Below are 21,203 nucleotides of genomic sequence, written 5' to 3'. Positions count from 1 at the left end.
GAGAGACACTGAACAGATACGCCGGCATTTAAACCTCTCCTCCACTCCCGCGGCGTCTGACGTCACCGCACGAGTGAGAGCAAGGCACTGCAAACACGCCCGATGAACCCGCGATCGGCGTACCCCGTGATTGGACGGCGATGTCACATGGTGTAGTTCAACCCGGAAGTGAAGGAAATGCACCTCCGGGATCGCGAGCACCATTTCTCTGTCGCTCATTCACAGACGCAGACTTCTTGATTAATATCAGTAGGGATATACTGCCCCCTACAGGAGTAGGACACTAGGCAGGAAAAAAGTTCTGGCCACACCTTATGGGCAGTCCCAGGGGGTATATCCTCTCTCTCCCTGCTACAGGATGTCAGTTTTTTTCTGCCTAGTCAGGAGTAAGGACCTAAGTTCCTTGCTGGGATCTCTGGTCCTGGCAAGCTTTTTTTCTCCAGTTTGTTCCTGTGAGATCTTCAAGCAATTATGCTGGATCTGGGCGACGGCTGGATGTTGAGATCCGGTGATCACCCCAGCCGGCCTACGAGCGCGTGCAGGCCCTAGCTCCGCGCTGGGTCAGCCGCGACATAGTCCCACTGGACGGGGACTGGCCCCGCGAGTTAAACGTCTCGCCAGGTCGCCTACGACCAGTCGGAATCTGAGTCGCGGCATCCGTATTGGCCGACAGCCCCCCCCCCCACCTCGGTGGAGAGGGGTTCTGTCAGCAGTTGGTGCCCGCCTGTTCCGGTATGGTGAGTAGAATGTTCCCCCTCTCCCCCGGACGGGTTTTGGGGCAGACGCGGGCCCCTCCCGGGATGGTCGGACCCTCATGATTCCGGGTTCCCCTCTGTCCTATTACGCACCCCCACCTATCTGCCCCCCTCACTAGTGGGTACAGGCCACATATGGAGGCGGTGGGGGGGCGCCGCCAGTGTTACCTTAAAAACGATCAGGGGGGGGTTAATACCTGTGCTTTCAGGCCCATCTATGATCGATCCGCAGGGTAGGCTCACGGGGGTCCCCTGTTGACACTGTGGATCGCACGAGGCCGCCATTTTCCCGCGGGCCGCACGGGGCCGCCATTTTGTTGTAGCCTGCATGTCCTCGGCATGGTGGCGGCCATCTTGGTACACCCAGCTCGTCCTGCTTGAGAGCTGAGCAGCTGTAGTAATCACCAAGGGCGTGGCCCCTCCCTAGACCCCGGAAAATCACTCCACAAAAGACTTCCTGTCAGATAGACAGCGCTGAGAGCAGTCCTGGTTTGAACCCTGGTGCATCAAGTGGTGAGCCTTTTGGGGGTCTCTCTTCTCTCTCTCTCTGTGGGGGTCTCGAGCACGTGACCACTGGGGCGCTTTAGCGCTGGGGGATTCTTTTAAAAAAAAAAAAAGTTTTTTTTTTTTTTTTTCATTTTTTGCTGACAGGTTTCCCTGGCATTGCCATGGACCCTGCTGCACATGAGTCCCCATCTGATCCCCTCGAGGTGGCTGCAGGGCCCTCCAATTCTCCACTCACCATTGATTCGCTTTCAGCGGTCCTGTAGTCATTTGTGTCCCGGGTGGAGGTGGCCTGTCAGGGACGGGGGGGCTAAAAAACGACCCCGCCCACCCCTGTCTCGTCCGATACCTCAGACTCTGATCCTGAGCCGGTCGCTGCTGCCGCGGGTTCCTCCTTTAGGGTTGATGTCCCGCGTCCCTCTGACAGTGAGGATGATCTTCCTGCCTCTGCCATAGCGCAGGACAAAGCACTGGTGGACGCACTGATTATGTCAGTCCGGGAGACCCTAACACTGGAGGTTGCACCAGTGGAGGCAGTTCAGGCAGAAGTTGCCTTTGGCACTCGCAAGCCCTCTAAGGTGGAAAAGGTGTTTCCCTTTCCCAAATGCTTTGATGATATTATTAAAGACGAGTGGGCTCATCCAAAACGACCCCCTGGGATGCCTAAATGGATTGCTAGGCGCTACCCGTTTGAAGAGTCCCTCCTTAAAAAATGGACGCTGCCACCTGTGGTGGATCCACCGGTTTCCAGACTAAATAAAGCCACAGTTATCCCGGTGGAGGATTCCCCGTCCTTTCGGGATCCAGTTGACCGTAGGGCGGAATCTGTGTCCCGTTCCATATTCTCCCTGGCAGGATCGGCCCTAAGGCCAGTGTTTACCATTGCTCTGGTTTCACAGACATTGACGGAATGGGCCAAGCTATTACGCCATGACCTGGAGGGGAGAAGTCTCCCTCCTGCCGTGCCGGAGTTGCTGGAGCAAATAGTGCAGGGGCTACAGTTTGTGTGTGACGCCGCACTGGACGCTGCCCCATTGCTGGGGCGTGTGTCGATCTCGGCGGTGGTCCTCCAGCGCATGCTATGGTTAAAGTGCTGGTCGGCGGATCAGGCTTCCAAAAAAAAAGCATTGACTGATCTCCCCTTTCAGGGGGATCGCCTGTTTGGTGCTACCTTGGATGAGATTATTAAGGATCTCACTGGGGGCAAGAGCACCTTTCTACCACAGGCTAATAAAGGTAAGGAACCTCGTCGCAGACAGGGACCTTCCTTTACAGCTCACAAGAAATGTTTTCGCTCCTCCGGGGCTTGCGTGTCATGGTCTTACCTCCTTGCTGTTCTCCTTCGTTTGACATGTGCTGGCGGCCATCTTGGTTTCTGGGTTTCTTGTAGCCTCCCACCCTGCGGCTCCTCCTTCCCACTGGGAGGAGCTGGATGCCTAGCTCATATATATAGGAGGTCTGTGGCTCAGTTCCCTGCTTGGTCCTCCTGTGTTCACATGCTACTAAGACTGCTGCTACTTCTGGTTCCTGTTCCTGGCTTCGTCTGACTACCCTGTTGGTTCCTGATCCTGGCTTCGTCTGACTACCCTGTTGGTTCCTGATCCTGGCTTCGTCTGACTACCCTGCTGGTTCCAGACCCCTGGCTTCGCAAAGACTCTGCATCGGTTTCGCCATCCGTTTGGACTTTTGCTTTATAGCTTGTTTTTCAATAAAGCTGTCTTATTTTCACTTATCTGTTGTTGTACGTCTGGTTCATGGTTCCGTGACATTAGGACCAAGCCATGAATTCTGACGGTACAGGGCCATCCTCGCTACCCACGCTGGTTGCCAGACTTGATCAGCAGGATCACCTGTTGGGTCGGGTCGCCGTGGCGTTGCAAACCCTGCTTGAACGCACGGTACCACAGGCCATGAATTCTGACGGTACAGAGCCATCCTCACTACCCACGTTGGTTGCCAGACTTGATCAGCAGGATCACCTGTTGGGTCAGTTCGCCGTGGCGTTGCAATCCCTGCTTGAACGCACGGCTCATTTCGCTCCCGTTGCCGATGGGTCGGTTGTCGCTCCTGGGTCCGCTCCGGTTGTTGCGCCAGAGTCTACCCCGACACCTGTTGTTGCGCCTGCGGTGTTTCGGGGTATGTCCGGTTCTGCCCCCCTTCCACAGCGCTTTGGGGGAGAGCCAACTCAGTGCCGAGGTTTCCTTAACCAGGTGGGCATTTATTTCGAGTTGCTGCCACATGCCTTTCCTACTGAGAGATCAAAGGTGGGCTTCCTGATCTCGCTGCTCTCGGACAAGGCCTTGGCCTGGGCCAGCCCTTTATGGGAGAACAACAATCCGGTGGTTGCCGAGTTTTCCGGTTTTGTTGCTTCTCTTCGGAAGGTATTCGATGTGCCGGCTCGTGCTGCCTCTGCTGCGAAGCTCCTTATGTCCATCAGACAGGGTTCACGATCCGTAGCTGAATACGCCATTGAGTTTCGTACCCTGGCAGCAGAGGTGGGCTGGAATAATGAGGCTCTGGTCGCTGCTTTCTCTCATGGTCTCTCGGATGCCTTGAAGGATGAGGTTGCAGCTAAGGACCTACCAGTGGAGCTCGAGTCCCTTATTTCTTTCCTGATTTTGATTGACACCAGACTCAGGGAGAGACCTTCCTTTAAGGAGAGTCTGCGGAGGCCTCCTAACAGATTGGCGCCTACGTTTGCTGTCCCACCCGTGCCTCCCTCTCCTCCCACGCCTCCTGGGGATGACTTGTCTGGGGGTGAACCCATGCAGCTGGGGTTTGCTCGCCTGTCCGAGGGGGAGAGGGTACTCCGGAGACGCGAGGGCCGATGCATGTACTGTGGTCTCGGTGGGCATTTTCGGTTGGCATGTCCGAACCGTCCGGGGAAACGCTCGCACCTGAGATCCTGTCAGGGGCAGATCTTGGGTGGAGTCTCCTCGTCCCCGGTTTCCCGTGTTGACAAACCACTGATCACTGTTGTCCTCTCCTGGGTCGGGGGCTCGGTGACGACCCAGGCGTTGGTGGACTCTGGTGCTGGTGGTTTGTTCATTGATAGTGTGTTCGCTGCCACCAATTCCATTCCTCTGCAGGCTCGGGGTTCACCTCTGGCTCTTGAGGCGATAGACGGCAGACCCCTTCTGCCGCCACACGTGACTCATGAGACCCTTCCAGTGGGGTTAGCCATTGGTGCCGTTCACAGAGAGTCGGTCTGCTTCCAGGTTATTTCGTCTCCACACTACTCGGTGGTCTTGGGGTACCCCTGGCTCCAGAAGCATAATCCGATTTTCGATTGGAGATCGGCCGAGATCCTCTCGTGGTCACCGCAGTGTGGGGCTAGTTGCATCCATGGGCCTGTCAAGTTGCTGTGTACTTCCTCGGACTCTCTGTTGCCCCCTGAATACGAGGAGTACCGGGATGTATTCGATAAGGTGCGCGCGGTTGCCCTACCTCCGCACCGCCCATACGATTGTGCCATCGAGTTACAATCTGGTGCCGTTCCTCCTCGTGGCAAAGTCTATCCACTGTCGGTAGCAGAGAATGAGGCCATGGAGGAGTACGTGAGGGAGGCGCTTTCACGCGGTCACATTCGCAAATCCTCGTCCCCGGCAGGGGCTGGATTTTTCTTTGTGAAAAAGAAGGGCGGTGAGTTGAGGCCTTGCATCGATTACAGGGGTCTCAATCGCATCACGATCAAGAACGCTTACCCGATACCCTTGATTTCCGAGCTGTTCGACCGTCTTAAAGGGGCTACGGTCTTTACCAAACTCGACCTGAGGGCGGCATATAACCTCGTAAGGATCAAGGCGGGCGATGAGTGGAAGACCGCGTTTAACACCAGGACCGGTCATTATGAATCCTTGGTTATGCCCTTTGGGCTGTGCAATGCGCCCGCAGTCTTTCAGGAATTCATCAACGATGTTTTCCGTGACCTGTTGCAGCAGTGTGTGGTGGTCTATTTGGATGACATCCTGGTATATTCTGAGTCCATGGAGACCCACATTCTGGATGTCAGACGAGTGTTGCAACGGTTACGAGAGAACAAGCTGTTCGGTAAGCTTGAGAAATGCGAATTTCACCGATCCCAGGTAACCTTCTTAGGTTACATCATTTCCGCTGAAGGGTTCTCCATGGATCCTGAGAAGGTTTCGGCTGTCTTACAGTGGCCCCAGCCCAGTGGTCTTCGTTCCCTGCAGCGCTTTTTGGGCTTCGCCAATTATTATCGGAAGTTCATCAGGGACTTTTCCATGCTAGCCAAACCTCTCACGGATCTGACCAGGAAGGGCAGTAATTCCCAGGTCTGGCCGCCCGAGGCCATCCGAGCTTTTGAGGCTCTAAAGTCCGCCTTTGTGTCGGCTCCGATTCTGTCGCATCCCAACCCTGGGTTGCCCTTTGTCCTCGAGGTGGACGCGTCCGAGACGGGAGTAGGCGCCCTTCTGTCTCAGCGTAGAACACCAGAGGGTCCTCTGCTTCCTTGTGGGTTTTACTCCCGGAAACTGTCTTCTGCTGAGTGCAACTACCAGATTGGTGACAGGGAGTTATTGGCCATCGTGCAGGCTCTTAAAGAATGGAGGCACTTGCTCGAGGGTTCGGTGGTTCCGGTCCTCATCCTGACGGACCACAAGAATCTGACCTACCTCTCTGAGGCCAAGAGATTGACACCACGTCAGGCCAGATGGGCTCTGTTCTTGTCACGTTTTAATTACGTGGTCTCCTACCTACCCGGTTCCAAGAACATCAGGGCGGATGCCTTATCACGGCAGTACTCCGACCTGTCCAGGGAGGAGTCGATTCCGACTTCGGTCATACCTCCGAATCAGATCCTGGCCGCCATTCGCACCAGCCTGACCTCTCCTCTGGGTGAGCAGATTTTGGCGGCTCAAGCCGGTGCTCCCTCTGGGAGACCCAACGGCAGATGTTTTGTGCCTGAGGAGTTGCGCACTCGGTTGTTGCGAACCTACCATAACTCCAAGACCGCGGGGCATCCTGGAAAGAATCAGCTGTCCTGGGCTGTTTCACGTCTGTTCTGGTGGCCTTCCCTACGTTCCGACATCGCCGCATATGTAGCGGCATGCTCCATTTGTGCCCAGAGTAAGTCCCCTCGGCACCTTCCGGTGGGTCTTCTGCAACCCTTAGCCACCGGGGAGCGCCCATGGTCACACCTGGGGATGGATTTCATTGTGGACCTCCCTGCATCCCGAGGCCATACGGTCATTCTCATGATTGTGGATCGGTTTTCCAAAATGTGCCACTGTGTTCCTCTCAAGAAGTTACCCTCTGCACAGGAGTTGGCCACGATTTTTGCCAGGGAGGTCTTCCGGTTGCACGGTTTGCCCAAGGAGATTGTGTCGGATCGGGGGAGTCAGTTTGTGTCCAGGTTCTGGCGCGCCTTTTGCTCCCAGTTGGGGATTCATCTCTCCTTCTCCTCGGCCTACCACCCTCAGTCCAATGGGGCCGCAGAACGATCCAATCAGGCCTTGGAGCAATTCCTTCGTTGCTATGTCTCCGATCACCAAGACAATTGGGTTGACCTCCTGCCTTGGGCTGAGTTTGCCAGGAACACGGCGGTGAACTCTTCCTCTGGGACGTCTCCCTTCTTGGCCAACTATGGGTTCCAACCTGCCGTGTTACCGGAGGTATTCTCTCCCCAGGATATTCCGGCTGTGGAGGATCACCTTTCCGTTCTACGTGCTTCTTGGGTTCAGATCCAGAAGTCCCTTGAGGTCTCTGCGCAGCGCCAGAGATTCCAGGCTGATCGCAGACGAGCGCCTGCTCCTTCCTACCTGGCCGGAGACCGTGTATGGTTGTCCACCCGCAACCTCAACCTTCGAGTGCCCACTCCCAAGCTGGCGCCTCGCTTTGTTGGTCCCTTCCGAGTGCTTCGCAGGGTAAATCCGGTAGCCTATGCCCTTGCGCTTCCTCCTGGCATGCGGATCTCCAACGTGTTTCATGTCTCCCTGTTGAAGCCACTGGTGTGTAATCGTTTCACTTCCTCGGTTCCTCGGCCTCGTCCGGTCCAAGTGGGCAATCGTGAGGAGTATGAGGTGAGCAATATCCTGGACTCTCGCCTGGTCCGCGGTCGGGTGCAGTTTTTGGTTCATTGGCGTGGTTATGGTCCTGAGGAGCGTTCCTGGGTTCCCTCCGCAGATGTCCATGCTCCTGCCTTGCTCCGAGCCTTCCATGCACGCTTCCCTCAAAAAACGTTCTTTACTCCGCGGAGGAGGGGCCCTTGAGGGGGAGGTACTGTCATGGTCTTACCTCCTTGCTGTTCTCCTTCGTTTGACATGTGCTGGCGGCCATCTTGGTTTCTGGGTTTCTTGTAGCCTCCCACCCTGCGGCTCCTCCTTCCCACTGGGAGGAGCTGGATGCCTAGCTCATATATATAGGAGGTCTGTGGCTCAGTTCCCTGCTTGGTCCTCCTGTGTTCACATGCTACTAAGACTGCTGCTACTTCTGGTTCCTGTTCCTGGCTTCGTCTGACTACCCTGTTGGTTCCTGATCCTGGCTTCGTCTGACTACCCTGTTGGTTCCTGATCCTGGCTTCGTCTGACTACCCTGCTGGTTCCAGACCCCTGGCTTCGCAAAGACTCTGCATCGGTTTCACCATCCGTTTGGACTTTTGCTTTATAGCTTGTTTTTCAATAAAGCTGTCTTATTTTCACTTATCTGTTGTTGTACGTCTGGTTCATGGTTCCGTGACATTGCGATAAGGCAAAGTCCTCCAAAGCCCCCCCGGGGGGTTTCAAGAGACACTGGTCTGGTAAGCAAAAATCCTGAGGATAAGACCACTTCAGCCTGAAGGTGCGCCCCCACCCAGATCAAGGGTGGGGGGATGTCTTCGCCGGTTCCCGGACCCGTGGCTCTACAGTATTCAAGACAAATGGGTTCACGAGGTCATACGGTCGGAACACAAGATCGAGTTGCGATCGCTTCTACCGGTGCGGTTCTTCCCATCCAATATGCGACTGTCCCCGAATCGCCTAATGGCTCTGTTGGGGGCAGTGTAGCACTGGATGCAAAGGGCGCCCATAGAGGGTGCCTATCTTCACGTTCCCATTTACGCAGGACACCAGCGGTATCTGCGCTTTGCGGTGGGAGCGGACCATTATCAGTTTGTGGCGTTACCCTTTGGTCTCGCCTCTGCTTTCCGGGTCTTCACAAAAGTTTGGGCCCCAGTCCTGGCGTTGTTGCGGCAGCGGTGCATATCGGTCCCGGGCTACCTGGACGACCTCCTCTTCTGTGCGGAGTCTCCGCAGGCTCAGTGTCATACGCGGACTCTCCAAAAGGAGATTCTTCTCAAATGGAACTGGAATTCCGATTCCCTGGACAATCGGATCCGGCTGAGCGAGCGGACCAGGTAGTTTCTGGTTTGGGGGCCTCGGTCTCCGATGCTCAGTCAGGGGAAGCCCTTTTTTCCGAAAGTATCCAGGTTATCGATAAATGTGTTGGAACTGAAAGCTATCAGGTTTTGTCTGGTTCACCGGACCGAGCATCTTCAGGGCTGCTCGGTTCGGATTCAGTCGGACAATGCCACGGCCGTGGCCTATGTCAATCATCAAGGGGACACCAAGAGTGTTCTGGCAGCCGTGGAAGTGGCCGGCAGGTTTTGGGCGGAACAGTTTGTTCCGGCTCTTTCTGCAGTTTATGTTCTGGGTGTGGAAAATTGACAGGCGGACTTTCTCAGCCGTCAGATCCTGGATCAAGGGGAATGGCCTCTTCAGACAGAGGTGTTTCACCAGTTGTGCCTTCATTGGGGCACCCCGGACGTGGTTCTTTTGGCATCTCGGCGCAACAGAAAGGTGCAGAGGGTTGTAGCCCGCGCCCGCGATCCTCTGGCGGACGCCGCAGACGCACTGAATACTCTGTGGGGGTAGTACCAGCTGCTGTATGCCTTTCCTCCTCTCAAGTTGTCACCGAAACTTCTTCACAGGATAGAGGCGGAGGGAATTCCAGTCATCCTTGTGACTCCGGATTGGCCTCATCGGGCCTGATATGCCGTCGTGGTCGGGCTGGTCGCAGACGCTCCTTGGCGACTTCCTCTCAGGGAGGATCTGCCGTCTCAGGGACCGATCGTCCATCCTGCTTTACGATCGCTGGCTTTGATGGCTTGGCTGTTGAGAGCCAGGTGCTGAAGGACAGGGGTTTGTCTGTTTCAGTTATCCCTACTCTGATTAAAGCGAGGAAAGCGACTTCCAGAAAGGTCTATCATCGCACATGGAAGTCTTATATCGCATGGTGTGAATCCCTTGGGTTTCCTCCACGTTCTTACTCGGTGGCTCGGATATTGGCTTTTCTGCAACGGGGGGTTGAGCAGAAACTGGCCTTGAGCACTATCAAGGGTCAGGTCTCCGCATTGGCAATCTTCTTCCAGAGGCCACTGGCTAATCATTCCTTGGTGCGGAGTTTCATCCAGGGGGTGCGGCCCTGGGATCTTAATTTGGTGTTGTCGGTTCTCCAGAAACCTCCCTTTGAAAATATTAGGGAGATTCCCTTGCTTACCTTATCCCAGAAGGTGGCCTTTTTGGTGGCTATCACTTCTGCACGCAGGGTGTCAGAATTGGCCGCATTGTCCTGTCGTTCCCCATATCTGGTGGTTCATAGGGATAAGGTGGTTCTTCGTCCGAATCCATCCTTCCTTCCTAAGGTGGTTTCAGAGTTTCATTTGAATGAGGATATTGTGTTACCTTCCCTGTGTCCTAAGCCCAGTCATCCTCGGGAGTTTGCGTTAGACTCCTTGGATGTGGTTCGGGCGATCAGGGTGTACTTGGCTACTACTGACTCTTTTCTTAAGGCCGATTCACTTTTTGTGATCACGGATGGCCCTAGAAAGGGGTTGCCTGCGTCTGCCGCGACTATCTCCAGATGGATCAGACAGGCGGTGGTGCAGGCTTATTCTATCTCCGTTCCCTGTTAAGGCACACTCTACTCGGGCTCTTAGTGCTTCCTGGGCCTTCCGCCCTCAGGCGTCGGTGCTTCAGGTTTGCAAGGCGGCTACCTGGTCGTCGGTTCATACCTTTACAAAATTTATAAAGTTGATGTGCTGGCATCGGCGGATGCCTCTTTTGGCTGCAAGGTTCTGCAGGCCGCTGTTTGAGGGGACCGTTGGTCTACCTCAGGGGTTTTTTGTTTTTTTCAGTTGGGTCTCATCCTTTTGTTCGATGAGTCCTTGATGCTTCTGGTTGGCTCTGGTTGGGCCTTCTGGATTTGATTTTTATTTCTGTTATCCCACCCCTCATTTGTGGCACTGCTTTGGGACGTCCCTACTGATATTAATCAAGAAGTCTGCGTCTGTCAATGAGCGACAGAGAAAATTGGATTTTTGACTTACCGTAAAATCCTTTTCTCTTAAGCTCATTGACAGACGCAGGACCCGCCCCTCTATTTTTGAGTTGGTTTGGGTTGAATTCTCTGACACTGCTTTGTTACATAACTGACATCCTGTAGCAGGGAGAGAGAGGATATACCCCCTGGGACTGCCCATAAGGTGTGGCCATAACTTTTTTCCTGCCTAGTGTCCTACTCCTGTAGGGAGCAGTATATCCCTACTGATATTAATCAAGAAGTCTGCGTCTGTCAATGAGCTTAAGAGAAAAGGATTTTACGGTAAGTCAAAAATCCAATTATCTAGTAAGGGCAAAGCAACAAAGAAATGCTGGAAAAGAGTACTGGAACAAAAACCAGTAAAGATAACACCTAAAGAGGTCCACAAATAGAAATATTAATGATATAAAGATGTACAATATTGTAATTTATAGAAAAATTCGACAAATAACCATCAAATGATGATTGATCAAATAGGGCCACTTATTAAGTGGCCAAACATCTATATCAGACAATTCAAATAAGTCAATATTTCAATACAAGTACATCGATTAATAGTTCATTTCAACGAATCAATACTTCTTGGATATAGTCCCTTATCATCCCCTCCAATAATTTACCTGCAATTGATGTCAGGCTGACTGGCCTGTAGTTCCCTGAATATGTCTCTGCCCTTTTTTGAATATTGGTACCACATTTGCTTTTCTCCAATCAGCTGGTATAGTTTCCTGTCAGTCAGTCCTGCCAAGAAAGAACATTTGCAAGTCTCATTCACTCATAGTTGTGTCTTGAGAAAAGGTATGTGGAAGGAGTATAATCTCATTCTGGATGACTGCGAAGTACCATTTGACAGCTTTGTTGTGTTTGATGAAGTTATGCTTAGATTGTTAACAAAAAAGTAGTTACCACAACCCATGTTTAGCCTTTGCAAATACATACTTTCATATTTGTTGTTGCCAGTAACTCTTTTATGTTTTAGGTTTGGTAGAAACTAAATTAGATCAATTTATAAAAGAACCATTTTTTTTGGATTAAAGCATGTTCCATTATGGTCCCATGACTCCTTTTTTTTTTGACCTCTTGTATTTTGCACACATAGATACTTATAATTATATAAGCTAAGTCATATTGGCATGCTGAACGCTGTGCCGTTGGCTCTGAGCCCATCCAGCTACAGTTCCAAATGAGGGGCTTAGCGGAGTCTTTACTGAATAGGAGAGCAGCATCAGACTGCGGCTAAACGTTTCATTGGTTTCCTAGCTTCTTGGCTGCATATCTGAGCCCCTCAATTCCTCAGTTGTTATCTCTGCAAACAGCTGGTCTACAGGCTGAACAGCACAAAGATGTGAGGAAGGAGGCCAAGACTTGGTATGGTTGTTAGGTGGATCAGTACTGTGGATGCCTGCTGATTAACCCTCGTCTACCCACTCTAAATGTGTTTTAAAGTAATCAGATATCAGCAACACCAGACTGAAATAAAAGCGAGTCTGTGGTGTGGATTGGTTTGATTTCCAAGGCAACCCATTGCTTTTAGTCAAATCACTTTTTTAAAGACATGAGATTCTAGAATGTTAACATATAACAATATAAAATAGCTTTCTATTGAAGTCTGCGCTTGGGTTATCTGAGCTGTAACACGTATATAGTTTTAATTCTAGCATTACTGTGGCTTCTAGATCTGGTTTCCTTTAGAGTAGCCTAAGAGATGTTTAGAGGTCAAAAAAGTATCATATGAGCCCTAAAGTTCAACCCAATGCAAAACAATTTCTTTAGTTTTGTAGAGAGTGTGAAAGAGTAAGGGCTCATTTACATTAGCTTCGACTTTAACACACATTAAAGCTATTACCACTTCAACATGATTTTTTTGATGCTTCGGTGATGCTTTTTTGAAGCTTGGCAAATGTCCTGTGTGTGTTGATTCTCTGTGTTTTAAAGGGGCCCAGCAGAACCCCTAGTTCATAAGTCCCCCTGTTCTGCAGATCCCCATCTCATTATTATCCCCGTTTGGCAGATCCCCAGGTTATTAGTACCCTTGTTCAGAAGATCCCCTGCTTAGTAGTACCCACAGCTCTGCTCATGCCCTACTCAGTATTACCCCCAGCTTTGCTGATTCCCTGCTCAGTAGTAACCCCCAGCTCTGTTGATCCTCTTTTGCTTAGTCCTCACTCCCCAGTCCTGTTTACGTTCGGTTATAGTGTTCCCATGTTGCACACCATATGTGCCTTCTACTAGTTGCTCCGCTCCAGTCTGGACCCTGCTTGCCTTCCTGCTGCTACACACTGCACACCAGATGTGACGTCTGGACCAGACACTTCCAAACTTTATACACATGAACCGGAAGTGACTGCTGGTGACGTCTTTGCGGTTCGCTTGCTGGTTACTCGGTGCATTCTGGGATATCCAATAGCTGCAATACCTCCAAAGCAAAGCTAATGTTAATTAAAAGCCCCTCAAAAGCTTCATGTGCTGTAAGCAAGAATTGTCATAGACTTCTATGGAGGATTTGGAATGACTTTGAACCACTATGAAAGTGACATGGGGTATCATTTTTGAAGCAAAGCAAACACAACAGTGTGAACAGGACTGTAAGGTAACCATTTTATTTAGTGACAGGTGCTTTGATTGGCATTCAGAGTGCTCTAAAAGTGTGTCCAATGCCACATTTTTAAGCAAGTGTAAATGATCCCAGGACTATTCCCTCAATTTTTTCCCAACACGTTTAGCTATCTCTCCAACAGGAGAGATGAAAACCGGATACTGCACCAAACCACTTTTGTATAGTAGTCTGGTAAGGGGTTAGAACTTCCTTCAAGTGTTTAATGCTGTCCCATATCTACCTTTCTCACCCATCCCTCTCCTTTCTTGTCCTGGTGTTAGAAAGTAAGAAAAAATTGTCACTGTGAGGATGCAGACCACATTTATGCCCCTTTCACACTTGTGTGACTTGTCCTGCGATTTGGGACTGCAAAGTTGCATCACAAGTTGTACTCCATGATTTCCAATGAGTACCGTTCATGTCTGTGCAACTTCGAGTTGCAACAACTTCAAAGTACTAACTGCACTACTGTGTTCCGACTTTGATACCTTTTAAGTTCCATAGACATAGGCATTGCTTCAAGTCCAGTCAAAATTGCGGCAAAATTTCGCAACTTTTAGGTCGCAAAAGTGTGAAAGGGGCCTAAAGAAGAGCTCCAGACTCCCCCACAAAAGCTAAAAGTCAGAAGCTACAAACACTGTAGCAGCTGACCTTTAATATTAGAACACTTACCTGTCCAGGTATCCAGTGGTGCCCTCACCCAAGCCAATTCTTTAATTGGCTATTGGGTGCTGGCGCCACCATCCTGACTGAGGGCAATCAGCAGTGAAGCCTTACAGCTTCACAGCTGGTTTCCTAGATTGTGAAGCGTGCTGCACTTTGTGAAGGGGCTGCAGTCTTCTGGGACCTGTGAAGTGTCCCAGAAGGCTGTGGGAGTCGAATTTTCATCCAAGTTCACCGCACTGCACCTTTAAACCAGGTACCCCCCACGCCCCCAAAAGGTGACAAATGTGGCAGCGGAGGAGGGGGAGAAAGCAGACAAGTGGATCTTCCCCTCGTTGGAGTGGAGCTCCGCTTTAAAAACCCAAATAAGCTTTTAACCAATCCTCATTTTATCCAACACTAAAACTTTGGCTAGAGTTGGTCTTTAATGAGGCATTTCTTTAGGTCTTCTTACAATGTACTTGGTGAGCTAATAACTTGCATCAAATACAGTGCAAGTGTTTGTAGACTTTCTACTGTAAACATCAGTTATGCCCTGGGACTATATAGTATTAAACTTAAAGGAAAAGTATGCCCAAAGCTATTTTGGCCATACTTTACAGTTGGGATCCACCTAGATGCCTGGACCAGCAGCCCAGCACTCTAGTAAGCAAAAAAAAAAAAAAAAATATATATATATATATATATATATATATATATATACACACACACACACAGTATATATATAATTGTTATTGGGTTTTTTTTTTGTAGGAAGCCAGAACATCTCTTTTAAAATATGTTAAGGCATTGCAAAAGCTTGCATAACTAGTACATGCATAAAAGAACATTGTTAATGGTCCCCTTCTGACCTATAAATTGTAGTAACATGCATTTTGTCGCATGTTACTTCAGTGCGTGTTAACACATGGCACTTTGTGCAGTGGCAGTGTCATTCATTTAGACTGGAACCCCTATCACATGCATTAACAGTTGATGCACTGTGTTGCAAAAAAAGTCATGATATTTTCTTGGCATGTAATTTGAGTTGAAATTGTAAAGAAGAAATAACTGCGCTAAGGTGAACAAAACAATCAAAAAGCAGCGACTTCAAGTGCGACCACACCCTAAAATAACATATAGAAAAAATAAGTCGCGCTGCGTGATATGGGTAAACAAATAAATGTCCAAACAAATGAGTGTCCCAAATATCAGATTGAACGACGTTGGAAACAGTGAGCAACTCCACAGTCTCTTTAGGAAATGCGCTTACCAAATAGCCACTAAAAATCAGCAAGATTCATGAGCCGAGGTGTAGTCACAAATCTGGGAGATTGGAGTGATCAGAGTCCTCAACGAATGATGTTAGTAGTAACCATAAAAAGAAGAAAAAACTTGCATAGTGTGATACCGTACAAATAATGATCAAATCATAGGTTCCACCACCAAGGGAAATCCCTTAACAATTGTGCAGAAGCTCACCAAATGGAAATAGTGATCAGTGAAACCGAAGAGATCATACTGCACAGATTGTTCTTTCTTCTGGTAAGAGGCTCGCAGTGCCATCTGAGTGACTCTTTTGGCTTCTTGGTTCTCTTTTGGATTGACCTTGTCTGCATAAATTTAATTTAACTCTGGTAAGAGGCTTCACAATTGGTGGTGGTCCTTTCTTCTATATTATTTTTCGCTCCCTGATATTCGGTTTCACTGATCACTATTTCCATTTGGTGAGCTTCTGCACAATTGTTAAGGGATTTCCCTTGGTGGTGGAACCTATGATTTGATCATTATTTGTACGGTATCACACTATGCAAGTTTTTTCTTCTTTTTATGGTTACTACTAACATCATTCGTTGAGGACTCTGATCACTCCAATCTCCCAGATTTGTGACTACACCTCGGCTCATGAATCTTGCTGATTTTTAGTGGCTATTTGGTAAGCGCATTTCCTAAAGAGACTGTGGAGTTGCTCACTGTTTCCAACGTCGTTCAATCTGATATTTGGGACACTCATTTGTTTGGACATTTATTTGTTTACCCATATCACGCAGCGCGACTTATTTTTTCTATATGTAATTTGAGTTGGCATTCTAAGTTAATTGATTTTCTTAAGCCAATCCCTAAAGGGTCCCAAAAAGACTCAGTCCACCCAAAAGTGGTATTTTAGCTATAGATGGAGCCTGGTAGCCTGAACCAACCCCTGGCTATCTTTATTTCTTAGATACTCCAACAGTGTGATCTATAGTGTGTGCTATAATTCAGATTCTGTTACTATCCGTCTTAGAGTTTTTTGTGTCCCCACACACTTTTTTGTGTACTCCAGCACCTCCTGTTGCATTATTTTTAATTTCCACAGCAGGTGCGCAGACCAAAGAATTTAAGTGTAGATATCTCCTCATTATACATCCTGAAGGATAATATAAAGTGCTAGATAGTGTAGCTTTAAAACGACCACAAAAAACGATCACGTTTAGGTGAGCTGACCTTTTAAATCATATTGTTCAATATGTGTTTGATTTTAAAGTAAGTCTAACATATCAAGCAGAATCATTGTATCATAGAGAAGACACCACTTCATTTTAATGCTGCAATTGCCAAGTTCTCAGTAGCAGGTATCTAACAGTACTTGTGACTTGTACTTTTAACTCTGGGCACAAGGATGTCAGCGTTGAAAAAGGAGCAGTATGGCTCTCTTCTGTTACTTTATGGTTGTCTGCAGAGTGCTGCTCCCCGAGTGATGTTAGCAATATGCTATAAAATGAATCCAAACTTTGGAAGACTCATAAATGCGAGAAACATGTTACAGAGTGACTGACTACATGTTTGAGGGCTCTTATCCTAGTAACTGATCTCCCTTAAAATTGTCAGTGCAAAAATATGTACTAACACCAATATTGTCTTCTTTTATTAGAACACAGGGGTCCTCCATCTGGCTCAAATTCTGCAAGACAGAGCCCTGCTCCTCAGCATCGTGCTATGGGACAAGCGCAACCGAATTATGGCACGCTAGACAGGTAAGGAAATGCCATGCTGACACAGTATTTCTATACTGCATTGGCACCTCTTGCGTTATTAAAAGAGCGCTGCAGGCGAGACACAGAATTCAGGATTTTATACAGCAGAAGTAAAGCTGCTTACCTAGTTCTTGTTTGGATGCGTTGTTCAACAGAAAAGCTAATGATCTACACCAGCTCTTAGGTTACTATATTTCCAAAGACAAGGGATTTCTGTGTAAATTCAGGACCATGATACTTGAGTACAAAAGCAAATTCATTCAAATTCAACATTCAGTAGAACAGCCAAGACTTTGGGTGCTGAAGTTATTAAGGTTAATACAGGGTCTTCTAGAGCTTACATATTTAACAAAAAACAGATAGATATAATCTGATATTATATACGTTTATTTCTTTGTCTTGACTGAGGTTCTGCTTTTGAAAGAGCAGCAAACCGCTACAAGAAAAATGTAAAGGCTATGTTAGAAAGTTGACTACTTGTTGAATTTACATGACCTGATGCAAATGTAATGTCATAGCTTTCTCTCTTCACAAAGCTCAGATCCTGATGGCTTTCTGAACAAAGTACTCTGTATCTCAGACACAGTTACTGACATGTCCTTGTACTTAACTGTCATATTGGTGACTAGTGAATTCAGTGCTCTGTCAATTTCATTTTCTTTTTGACTCTAGAAATATTTTATAAGTGGTTATTTCTCCCCATAATTCAGTAAAACCTTGGATTGTGAGCATAATTTGTTATGGAATCGTGCTTGTAATCCAAAGCACTCGTATATCAAAGCAAATTTCCCCATAAGAAATACAGTGGGTACGGAAAGTATTCAGACCCCCTTAAATTTTTCACCCTTTGTTATATTGCAGCCATTTGCTAAAATCATTTAGGTTCATTCTTCTTCCTCATGAATGTACACATAGCACCCCATACTGACAGAAAAACACAGAATTGTTGACATTGTTGCAGATTTATTAAAAAGGAAAAACTGAAATATCACATGGTCCTAAGTATTCAGACCCTTTGCTCAGTATTTAGTAGAAGCCCCCTTTTGATCTAATACAGCCAGGAGTCTTTTTGGGAAAGATGCAACAAGTCTTTCACACCTGGATTTGGGGATCCTCTGCCATTCCTCCTTGCAGATCCTCTCCAGTTCTGTCAGGTTGGATGGTAAACGTTGGTGGACAGCCATTTTTAGGTCTCTCCAGAGATGCTCAATTGGGTTTAAGTCAGGGCTCTGGCTGGGCCATTCAAGAACAGTCACGGAGTTGTTGTGAAGCCACTCCTTCGTTATTTTAGCTGTGTGCTTAGGGTCATTGTCTTGTTGGAAGGTAAACCTTCGGCCCAGTCTGAGGTCCAGAGCACTCTGGAGAAGGTTTTTGTCCAGGATATCCCTGTACTTGGCCGCATTCATCTTTCCCTCGATTGCAACCAGTCGTCCTGTCCCTGCAGCTGAAAAACACCCCCACAGCATGATGCTGCCACCACCATGCTTCACTGTTGGGACTGTATTGGACAGGTGATGAGCAGTGCCTGGTTTTCTCCACACATACCGCTTAGAATTAAGGCCAAAAAGTTCTATTTTGGTCTCATCAGACCAGAGAATCTTATTTCTCACCATGTTGGAGTCCTTCAGGTGTTTTTTAGCAAACTCCATGCGGGCTTTCATGTGTCTTACACTGAGGAGAGGCTTCCGTCGGGCCACTCTGCCATAAAGCCCCGACTGGTGGAGGGCTGCAGTGATGGTTGACTTTCTACAACTTTCTCCCATCTCCTGACTGCATCTCTGGAGCTCAGCCAGAGTGATCTTTGGGTTCTTCTTTACCTCTCTCACCAAGGCTCTTCTCCCCCGATAGCTCAGTTTGGCCGGACGGCCAGCTCTAGGAAGGGTTCTGGTCGTCCCAAACGTCTTCCATTTGAGGATTATGGAGGCCACTGTGCTCTTAGGAACCTTAAGTGCAGCAGAAATCTTTTTGTAACCTTGGCCAGATCTGTGCCTTGCCACAATTCTGTCTCTGAGCTCTTCAGGCAGTTCCTTTGACCTCATGATTCTCGTTTGCTCTGACATGCATTGTGATCTGGAAGGTCTTATATAGACAGGTGTGTGGCTTTCCTAATCAAGTCCAATCAGTATAATCAAACACAGCTGGACTCAAATGAAGGTGTAGAACCATCTCAAGGATGATCAGAAGAAATGGAAAGCACCTGAGTTAAATATATGAGTGTCACAGCAAAGGGTCTGAATACTTAGGACCATGTGATATTTCAGTTTTTCTTTTTTAATAAATCTGCAACAATGTCAACAATTCTGTGTTTTTCTGTCAGTATGGGGTGCTATGTGTACATTCACGAGGAAGAAGAATGAACCTAAATGATTTTAGCAAATGGCTGCAATATAACAAAGAGTGAAAAATTTAAGGGGGTCTGAATACTTTCCGTACCCACTGTAATGGAAACTCAGATGATTCGTTGCTCAAACACAAAAAAAAAGTATCAATAGGGAATGCATAAAGCAGAATCCAGCAGGAGCTACAGAGTTTAAAAGAGAAGAGAGGTGCGTCTAAGTGTAGCAATATGTTTACATTTAATAAAGGTACTGCATTTAACAACTCACATGGTTGATGATTAAAACAGGCACATCTAAGGATGCAGGCATCCGGGGTAAAGCTGTCCACATAGACCGTCCTCCACACCGTCATCCCTTCCATGCTGCGCTCCACGAGCGCTTCAAGCCTCGCTTTCAGATTGCTCTACTGCAGGGTAGTATTCCCGGTCACGATTGCAGACTGACAACGGTGAGAGCTGGCGGTGTGGAGGGCGGTCTATGTGGACAGCTTTACCTCAGATGCTTGCATACTTAGATGTGCCTGTTTTATTCATCAGCCATGTGAGTTGCTAAGTGTTGTACCTTCATTAAATTTAACCATATTGCTACACTTGGAGGCACCTCTCTTACTTGAGCCTGAAGGAAGGTCATTATTAACCCTTTGCTAGTTAAACCTTTGTTCATAACATCACTGTTCCTCCCTGTGACATGGACTTCCCCTCCCACTATAGTAACACTGAAGTCATTTCAAATCATTAAAAATCTCACAGAAGTAGCCCTGAAGTAATGGTTGAAGTTGTGCTTTAAATTGCATTATTTTAAATCGTACCCGGTGTGACCGAAGGCTTCTACTCAGTTGCTTCTCGTATTGCAAGACATTTATCAAGTTAAAATGTATTTAAAAATGTTGCTCGTCTTGTAAAACACTCACAAGGTACTTGCAATCCAAGGTTTTACTGTATTAAAATAATAGGGTTTTTTTTGTTTTGTTATATATATATATATATATATATATATATATATATATATATATATATATATGTGTGTGTGTGTGTATAAATGTGCAGCTATATATATGTATATACAGTGGGGAATATAATTATTTGATCCCCTGCGGATTTTGTAAGTTTGCTCACTTACAAAGAAATGAAGGGTATATCATTTTTATCATAGGTGTATTTTAAATGATAGAGACAGAATATCAACCAAAAATCTAGAAAACACGCATGAAACTAATGTTATAAATTGAGTTGCAGTTCAGCGAGTAAAATAAGTATTTGATCGCGTATCAAACAATAATTCTGTCTCCCACAGACTGGCTACTGTATGTGCTCATGTGGTACACAGATTAGTCCTGTCAATTTAGGAAGGTGCTCCGAACAACAACTCGTTATGTGTATAAAAAACAAGCAAAAAATTGGGGGAGCAAACCCTGAACATGTATATCTAAAGCCGGTGCAGCTATGGACCAAGCAACATGTATATTAAAAAAGAATAGCGCAACCATGCAAAAGAAATGACTATCAAATATGGAGACAATCCATAAATAAAAATGGGGATTTAGTTCCACCATATGGCCATATCGTGCTCAAGCCCACCACTGCGTCAAAGTACCCCATTATCGGTGGGTCCTACACTATCCATAAAAAAGGGGTGAATCCAGCCTCTCTTACCCTTGGAGACAACACTCCTTGCTGGGAAGGTGTGCTAATGCACTGCAGGGGACTCCTCCTATATCTACTTGATGGAGGACACCAATAGAGTACAGGTGTGTGTGGGGGATGGGATGCTCAACCTCATAAGTCTGGTCAAACCGAATACATAATAAACAAGCAAAAAATTGGGGGAGCAAACCCTGAACATGTATATCTAAAGCCGGTGCAGCTATGGACCAAGCAACATGTATATTAAAAAAGAATAGCGCAACCATGCAAAAGAAATGACTATCAAATATGGAGACAATCCATAAATAAAAATGGGGATTTAGTTCCACCATATGGCCATATCGTGCTCAAGCCCACCACTGAGTCAAAGTACCCCATTATCGGTGGGTCCT

The 21,203-nt window shown here is 47.7% G+C and overlaps 1 protein-coding gene across 3 annotated transcripts in view; it reads left to right on the top strand.

Moving 5' to 3' along the window:
- MAGI3 (membrane associated guanylate kinase, WW and PDZ domain containing 3) overlaps nt 1–21,203 on the top strand; it is a 603,948-nt gene that overhangs the window by 541,792 nt on the left and 40,953 nt on the right. For all 3 annotated transcript variants that reach the window (XM_082246222.1, XM_082246221.1, XM_082246223.1), the window contains exon 17: nt 16,727–16,829. In XM_082246222.1, coding sequence (XP_082102348.1) covers nt 16,727–16,829 — 103 coding nt within the window. The remainder of the gene's footprint in view (nt 1–16,726; nt 16,830–21,203) is intronic.

The sequence above is a fragment of the Pelophylax lessonae genome, assembly GCF_965119305.1.
Source record: "Pelophylax lessonae genome assembly, chromosome: 2".
NCBI lineage: Eukaryota > Metazoa > Chordata > Amphibia > Anura > Ranidae > Pelophylax > Pelophylax lessonae.
The sequence above is the reverse complement of the archived record's forward strand: the minus strand, read 5'-3'. Positions and strand labels throughout refer to the sequence as shown.